An 8,516-nucleotide genomic window follows, 5' to 3' on the forward strand; every position below is an offset into this window, starting at 1 on the left:
AAGTCATTGCCCACTTCTCTACCTGATCTTCTGTGTAGTGGAGCTGCTGGAATATAATGGCTGCTGTGCAACATCCAAATGGGTACTGCTCTTCAGGGTGGCTGAAGTGGGTCTCCTCTTATTTTTCAAGTGCTTAGGGATTGTTTGAGATGAAGAAGCACTATATAAATCAAAGGGATTGTTATTCACATTATGTGTCAAAGCAAAGTGGATTTACATTACTGTGGAGCAGGTATTGTAAAATCTCAATGCACCACAGCTCTTCTGTTCTTTGGTGCAAAGCTGCTGGCCTTCTGTATACAGAACTGGAAGTTAACTCAGTAAATTAATTACAAATTAGTGTGTTGGGGAAAATGATGCTCTGCTGTCCAGCAAATTCTGTATTACAAACTGTGCATTTGTTAATCTTCTGCCCTAATCCCTGTTTTTATTGTTTTCATTAATTCATTGGGAATGCTGATGGGTTGTTTATGACATGTTAGATTTTCAGTAACTGGTTGGAGGGGAAAGACAAGGCAGAAGCGAAGTCTTCAAAATCAAGATTTAATTAGAAGATTAATTTGGCTATTTCCTGCTTACAAACCTGAAGGAGGCTTAACAACCAAAATGTAGTGTTTTTTTTCTTTCTGCTGTACAGTGTGGAATTAACCCTTACTTCTTGTTTTCCTGCTTTGAATGAGAATTTTTGTGTGTAAGCTTTTTGGGCGGAGCAGGGCCCCAAGGGATTGGAAAGGTGGGGGCAGTGGAGTATCAAGTTCCACTGTTGATACAATGTGACAGAACCCTAAACCTGTGGCACGAAGAAAACCAGTGCTGGGGTAGTGTGGCAAAAATAATGGAACTGGGGTTCCAGGCAGTGAACCGGCTGGAGTGAGAAATGGCAATCTATTATACCAGGACCACCATTGTGTTTGGACTACTGATTGCAAAGGGGAAAAAATGTTGCTGGTTAAGGTTTCTTCCATTCTTAGCTGTATTACAAAGTGGACTCAACCTCCCTAACACTCACTTATGTTTACTATTATTAAACAGCTTTAATCCATGATCTTATCCTCAGGAATGCTTTACAATCTAAAGACAATAACCTGTAACATGAGAGTTGCAAGCACAAAATAGGTCGTTTTTATGTTTCTATTTTCCAGTAGTTCTGTATTTTACTGCAATTCTGTTATTACATCACCCACTATGATCAACTATTATCTAGTGATTTTTTTTATACCTTAGAATACACTTTCTGTGCAAAGGATAAATTATTCAACTTAAGAAAAAGCCACGTAATGGTATCCAAAATCATGAAACGTGCTTTATTAACTACACTTTATAGTAGATTATGCTACTGATGAAAATTAAGATATATTCAGATGGAGAGGAAAAATCAAATTATAGAAGGGTTGCGCACCACTAGCACCGAAAATTACATGGACAGTGCAACAGATTGCACGTTCCTATAACTGAATTGTGTATTTTTTAAAATGGAGTTACCAAAACCTGTTCTCAGTCCGATGTTGCCTCATTTTTCTTAAATATTTCCTGGTAAAATGCATAATTTCATATTCATCCGAAAAAAGACACCAGCTGTCTGTACACAGTGATCGTATCGTGGAGCTATGACAGTTTCAGTACTGTGTTCAGGCTCATAAAAGAATACATTACCGCACCGCATCTAATAACGCCTCCTTCAGAACAAAACATGAAAGGATGGAATGAGTCTCCGATTAAACCTCTTAGATATTTAAGCGCTTGTCAATGAAAAGCTGTAGCAGCTCACGCGACACACTGGTGAAAAGTAAATTATGGTAACATAAATGAATTTCATTTTTATGTATTTGTATAGTGTGTTATCATATATATGCACGTACATATTTATGATGCAAAGTTTTTTTTAAGTATCTGGATTTCTATTACTAAACAGGGACAGCAGATCTTTCCAGGGTATTGTTGACCATAAAAACAAGCTTTTTAAAAAAAAAAATACGAAGACTATATACATTTGCCTTTGCCATTTGGTTATTTATGTTAAAAATGCATCATTCTGTGTTTGCACAGACAAGGGGCAACGCGCAAGTTGTCAATTCTTTATCGTGGTGGCACTTTTTCAATACCGCTTTCGCAAGCACAGAACAATTAGCAAGATGTCCCGGGCAGTGGGCTTTACAAACTGCTCTTTTTTAAGTGCTTTGGAGACAGTCATGTGATTGTAACGTAACCCGACCGGAAAACACCGACCATCGCCGCCAATGCTGCGTTTTAGAGGAACAGAGCAGCTGCAAGCCCAACGGACAAGTCCCCGGTAACAAACAACAACAACACGACAAACTCCGCAGCTACAAAGGGAGCACAAAGGAAGGTAACGGCATTTTCCAATTCTCTGTCGTGCGAGGGTTTATACCGATCGATTTTTAAGACGATTTCGGTGCTTCAGTTACTTTTCAAGTTAAAAAAAGATTTCTCGGTGACCACCCCTTCCCCTTTTTTTCCTTGTGTCCATTTCGTGAGGCTTCGTTCGCGTCTCGCTTCACATTGCAGTCAGACCTCTGCAAGAGCAGATGTGGGAGAGATCTGACCCTGCGTAGCTCGGTCGGCTCATTTTACGAGTTAAAACGTTAAAATAATAGTCATCGAACCATGCGGTGCCCGGTCTGTGTCGGGGGGGGGGGAGGGCAGGGGGGCGGCGAAAGCTTCTCGATAAGCGAAGGCGTTCGTGTTTAGTTTTAGGGGTTTATTTTTTGTTTGTGAGGAAAGCGCACTGCGGAAGTGGTTTGACTCTGCGGGAGATCTGTCCGGTCCACGTGTCCGCGTTATGGGCGGTGCTTAACCTACACACACAGCTCCCCAGCATGTTCACGCACTCGGGTTGCTTGTAGCTTGATTGCTGCTACTGCCAGCAGTGTTGTTATTAATTTTTGTGAATCATTTATAGTATTTTACTGATCCAGCCACTCAGGAGAGCCTAGGACTTGTGAGTGGGTAACTTATCACAGGAGCAGCCAATCCCCAATAAGTGTGCCCTTAAAGAGGAGAAACTGTTCGCGCACCTCGTGTGTGAGGACAATCGCGAAGCTGAAGCGCTCGCATCACAGAAATGCAGGTGAATAACAGTATTAAAACATTTCCTCACAAAACTAATGATGTTATTATACTGGAATGCCCTCCGATGCTTGCTGCAGGCAGCCCTTCTGCGCGCTTCGCTTGCTGGTGTAATTGGGAAAAAAAAACTAGTTTAAAAAAAGATTGACGTGAAGTGAATCATTTGAGGTCTTGTGGTGACACTAAAAGCCGATACCTTCCGTCCTGTAAACAGACTAGGTTTTGACCACGTATACAGATAAAATATACTTTGAATAAAATCAAATACAAAATATTTCTGTGGTCTTAAAGAGAAATTTAGTAACTCACTACACCTTTCTTTTAGTGTTTTCTCAAAGGTCGTTTTCGCATAGCAAGGTAAATAAGCTCAACAAAACGCAAGTAGAATCGATTTGTTGTTTATATGTCTAGATATGCGCATGCATGTGATTGTATTAAATTGTAGTATCTTTTTGCTAAGGTTATGAAGAGTCCTGGAGACAAAAAAAAAACCTACTACAGTGTGATTCTAAACTGTCATGTAAATGCCGGTTTAGAACAGGACCGTTAAACCTCTTCTGAAAGAGGATGACCGATGTTTTTTTTTGTAATTGAGGCTACATTTCTTTCTCCATGCAGGCAGTGTTAAGAGTGGTTACCTCATATCCCTTACATTTGAGAAATCTAGTCAGAAAAAAGAGGATAAAGCAAATGAAAAAAATATATTTAGAAATATCTTATACCTCAGTCCTAAGTAGATTGTTGTACTGCAGGCAAGGTCTGCTTCTTAATTTTTTTTTAAGTACTTAAAAAGGGTTACACACAAAGGACCGCATTTGGCCAATTTTGCAGGTGTCATCATACACATAAGAACTGGGCCAAAGAGGTTCATTGACGTGCACTTCAGCAAGCATTAGTCTGTGACTCATACAACATACAGAAACAACTTGTTAACATGACTGGCTCACACCGAGCATTTCACTCTGAGCTAATGCATCCAAGGAACTCATTAGGTTGAAAGAATCAAAGGTTTCAGCTTCTGCTGTGTGGCTGGGCAGTCTGGTCCAGACAACAATCCATTTTTGCACAAAGAAGTGCTTCCGAATCTTGGACCGGATGTTTGCTCAACATTTAAAAAAAAAATTATACAAAACAGACAAGCTGTTGAAGTAACATGAAGCTAGAGCATGCAAAAGTACAAAGTCTTGTTAGGCACTGCTCCGCGTTGTTTCAGACATATCACAAAAGGGTACCGAATGGTGTAAAGAATTGAAAATGCTTGCTGCAGCAATAAGAGAGAAGTTAGTTGAATGCTCTCTTCCAGTTTACAGCCTTTCCAAGTCATTCCTAGCATATATTTTTGAGTTGAATGCGAATGAAGTGGTTTCTGATGGTTTCAAACCTTTTTTGTATTTGTTACTTGGAATGTGAAGAAGTGAAAGCACAAAAAATGTTACGTGTTTAATGCGTTCAATAGTTGTGTTGTGAAAATTGCTCAACTGATTTTGATTTATTGAACTACTGCTTTTTTGAAAGACTACCACTATGACTCGGGGTACTTTCCCATTTCCCGTGGTAAACAGCTTGCTAATATTCCATTATCATTTGGGGTGGCAGAAGATTACAACTCAGCGTGCTTACGAATGTACAGTAATTGTTGCCACTGGGTAGGCTGGGTGTGGGCTTCAAACCAGACCTTCATCTGTCTGATGGCAGAGCAGTTCGAGTCCACCTTCTGGGCAGCTGAGCTACCCTGTGTTCTGCTCTCTTGAGGATTCGCAAGACATATGTGCTTAGAATAGGCCTGGTTGAGTTTTTAATTTTTCTTTGCAGCTGTTTCTGACCTTTAACTTCTTTTGCCCATAAAATAGTTTAGTTTCAGCGGTTGTGTTTGTGCTCAAAAGTTTCACGTGGGGAAAAAAAGGTGGATCCATCATTTGTCATTTGTAATTTCATAGGCAGGGATGAAGATGTTTGTTAGGCAGTGTATGTGCCAGATGCTGGTCTAAGCAGAATGGTAGTAAACAGTTAATTTTGGCCTTCCTGTTGTCTTTGATGGTTTTAGTTAGTTCAGTTTTAAACTGTTTTGTATTTAAGTGTCTTAACAAGCAGGAAACTGTTTTCTTCTTGGCTTTTTGCGTAGGTTGAAGAATGGAGCTGGCCAACCATGGTCTTATCCTTCTGCAGCAGCTGAATGCTCAGAGGGAGTTTGGTTTCCTGTGTGATTGCACTGTGGCTATTGGTGATGTTTTCTTTAAAGCCCACAAAGCTGTTCTTGCAGCCTTTTCCAACTACTTCAGAATGCTTTTCATTCACCAGGACAGGTAATATACATTTTTTTAAAAGTGTTGTTTTTTTTTAAATGTCTGATGCTAAAGTAGCGACTTACTCCACTATTTGAATAGAGGTCAGTGAGGTCGAATGTCGCTTTAAAATGGTCTAGCAGCTATAACAACTTTTTAATGCTTTGCTTTAAAAGACAGAAGGATTAATTGGCCCTTCTCTGCTTTGATGGAGCGCAACTCGTCGCTGTTGAGCTGATCTGTTTTCCTGTGTTTTCAGTGACTGCGTCCGACTGAAGCCAGCAGACATTCAGCCCGATATCTTCAGCTACCTCCTGAATCTGATGTACACAGGAAAGCTGGCCCCCCAGCTCATTGACCCAGTCCGACTCGAGCAGGGCGTGAAGTTTCTGCATGCTTATCCACTGTTACAAGAGGCCAGTCTGGCAGGCCAGGCAGCTTTTCCGCCTCCGGAGCAAGTCATCCCCCTGGCTACTTCCTTGTACGGCATTCAGATTTCAGATCAACAGACTGGCCTTCCCAGCAGGCTCTCGGCGCGGAGGCAGCTGTCCTCCCCATTTGATCCAGAGCAGCTCTCGGATAATAAACGTATTAATAGCGCGGCAGGCCCTGAATCCAAACAAGCCCCGTCCCTGTCTGAGCCTGAGGTCTCTACCAGATTGAACCCCTCCGCCATGGAGGAGCAGAGTTTGGAAGCGCCAGCCGTCAGTGAACACCCAGCTGCCAACACCATCCTGCACGTCAAGCCCAGCATTATGAAGAGGAACTCCTCCTTCCGCAAGCAGTACTCCTGCCACCTGTGCGGGAGCCGTTTCAACCAGAGGAGCAACCTGCGGGAGCACCTGCTCCTCCACAGTCAGGCGCTGCTGCCCACCCCGGCCGCCCTGGCGGAGGCCAGCGTCTCCCCGATGCTGAGCAACGCTCTGCCGGAGCCGGCCAAGGAGGTGGAGGACACCCCGCGAGGAAGTGACATCATCAGCGACGGCGAGCTGCCGCCGGCCACGGATTCGCCCAGGATGGAGGGGCCGCAGTCTCAGGCCGAGACCCCTCCGCCGTCGGACATTGCCGACATTGACAACCTGGAGAGCATGGACCTGGAGCGCGAGGTGAAGAGGCGGAAGTATGAGTGCTCCACGTGCGGCCGCAAGTTCATCCAGAAGAGCCACTGGCGCGAGCACATGTACATTCACACCGGGAAGCCGTACAAGTGCAGCGCCTGCGGCAAGAGCTTCTGCAGGGCCAACCAGGCGGCCCGGCATGTGTGTCTCAACCAGAGTGCCGAGTCGTACACCATGGTGGACAGGCAGAGCATGGAACTGTGCTCCAGCGAAGACAGCAGCCAAATAGAGGCCCTCTTCCTCTCTTCCAGCAGACCGTACAAATGTAACGTGTGCGAAATGACATTTGCCAGCCCCAACGAGGTTATGAAGCATTTGTGCTTTGCTCAGAATGCCCAGATGTTCTCTGGGTTGGAAAACCAAGCGCTGCAGAGTGAAGAGCTTCCGAAAGACGAGGGCTCAGACTCCTCCAATCCTGGACATTTAGTTACGTCAATCAAAGCTGAGGAAATTTTAGTTGAATAACGGTCGTTTGTTTTTATATGAACAATACCTTTTTTTTCTTCCTAATGGTGATGTTTTTAAATTAATTATGGTCAGTAGTTAAGCTATAAAAAATGGGGGATAAGCCAGGGAGTTTAAAGTTTTGTCCTACCAGTAAATTGAACTTGGAAGATCCAGATCCTTATGACTGGTTATTTTAGACATGGCAAAATTATAGTACAACTCCCGCAGTGGAATTCAACGTAGCGCATCCTCATTACACAAGTGCATTGTGACAAATGAGCTATATTAATGTGCATCTCAGCCTTTTTATCATAATATTTAATCAATGAAACATGGTGCAACAGGCTATGAGTATGACAGGCACAAATAAAATGTTTATCCAAACAAGCACAATTACACAGTTATTCCTCAACTGCTTTTCAAATGTTATTTCTGTTGCTCACATCCGCAGGAAGGGAGACCTCAAGTGTAGTGATTGCAAAGTTTAATGCAGCCACCTATTAGCTTCTATGGACTTCTCTTTCATTGACATATTTTAATGACTAGCTTTGTCCTGTACATGTAACATACCAGGTTTAAAATACCGGCATCATCCGATCGAATTCTTACTGAAAAACTAGTCTTCCTCACCTGTTCCAGGTGAAACCTCCTGCACTCCAACCACTGTTCTTGCAGATCTTAATATGGTTCGCAAATCGGTAATATACAACCATTAAAGAGCAAGTACCTGTCTCAGTACTTCATCTTTTCTCCATGTCAGCACCGGAAGATCATGCTTTTGTAACACTCATAGCTAACAATGTGCCAGAAACAAAGTAGGTTTTATTGATGCTTAAATATTTTACTTTCAGAAGCAGACTTTGTCCCTGTTGCTATATAGGCATTAGACATATGTTATACATTTTTCTCATTAAAGAACTATATTCTCTTTACGGTTTTAATACAATGTCCTTCACACCATGTTAATCAGAAGGAAAAAAAAAAGCATTCAGAAGCCCAGCAAGACTTAAGAATAGGTTGTGGTTTGAGAACCTTGAGCTGGAAGAGTGGAGTGCATTCACCCTTTGCTGACAGCAGCTGAGGGGGTATGTCATGTAAGGCTTCAGAATATGGTCATAAAAAGTAACTCTATAAGGTTTTTTTTTAAAGATGAATTTATTTAGTGCAATGTTACATGTGTGAAATGAAAACTTGTGTTGTGATTCATGCTGTGGAGTCTCATGCGGTCCATTACAGATACTGTACCTTTAAGAAACCCTTTTAATACGGTTGTAGAATCACTGATATAAAACACAAGAGAGTGTGTAACTGGTTTGGATCTGGTCTTGATTTACCTCGTCCGGTTGGATTCTTATGCTTTGTTTTTAGCATCTTGTTTGCCTTAGCCCCCTCCCCACCCCCATCACACAGAGCAATTTCGGTTTGCTAGGAGATCTGTAGGACTTGAAAGAACGTGTTATCTGCCTTGCAATCTCCTTGCTCGCTCTAGAGCACACTACCACTGGGCACTGGAAATGTGGCTGCAGCTTGAGGCAAGGGAGGGTACGGGGTGGTGAGAGCTCAAAAGTCTAACTTTCACAGC

At 42.6% G+C, this 8,516-nt stretch overlaps 1 protein-coding gene across 2 annotated transcripts; it reads left to right on the top strand.

Moving 5' to 3' along the window:
• Positions 1 to 1,713: 1,713 nt before the first annotated feature.
• LOC148839573 (zinc finger and BTB domain-containing protein 2-like) lies at positions 1,714 to 8,238 on the top strand. Of its 2 annotated transcripts, XM_088909518.1 has the most exons (3): positions 1,714 to 2,347; positions 5,210 to 5,390; positions 5,629 to 8,238. In XM_088909518.1, exons 2-3 carry the CDS (start codon positions 5,218 to 5,220, stop codon positions 6,950 to 6,952), a joined length of 1,497 nt encoding a protein of 498 aa, XP_088765644.1. In that variant the 5' UTR covers positions 1,714 to 2,347; positions 5,210 to 5,217; the 3' UTR covers positions 6,953 to 8,238. The 2 variants fall into 2 exon arrangements, with proteins under 2 accessions (XP_088765644.1, XP_088765646.1); XM_088909520.1 differs by lacking the exon at positions 5,210 to 5,390 and having other exon boundaries at positions 2,253 to 2,347.
• Positions 8,239 to 8,516: the final 278 nt, after the last annotated feature.

Source organism: Atractosteus spatula, chromosome 2, assembly GCF_055471065.1.
Source record: "Atractosteus spatula isolate fAtrSpa1 chromosome 2, fAtrSpa1.hap1, whole genome shotgun sequence".
NCBI lineage: Eukaryota > Metazoa > Chordata > Actinopteri > Semionotiformes > Lepisosteidae > Atractosteus > Atractosteus spatula.

What these genes read in the sequence shown, in the direction of transcription:
- LOC148839573 (XM_088909518.1), top strand. Translation starts at nt 5,218, where the DNA reads ATGGAGCTGGCCAACCATGGTCTTATCCTTCTGCAGCAGCTGAATGCT. An exon ending in CTTTTCATTCACCAGGACAG is followed by an intron (nt 5,391 to 5,628) that starts GTAATATACATT and finishes CTGTGTTTTCAG; the next exon opens with TGACTGCGTCCGACTGAAGC.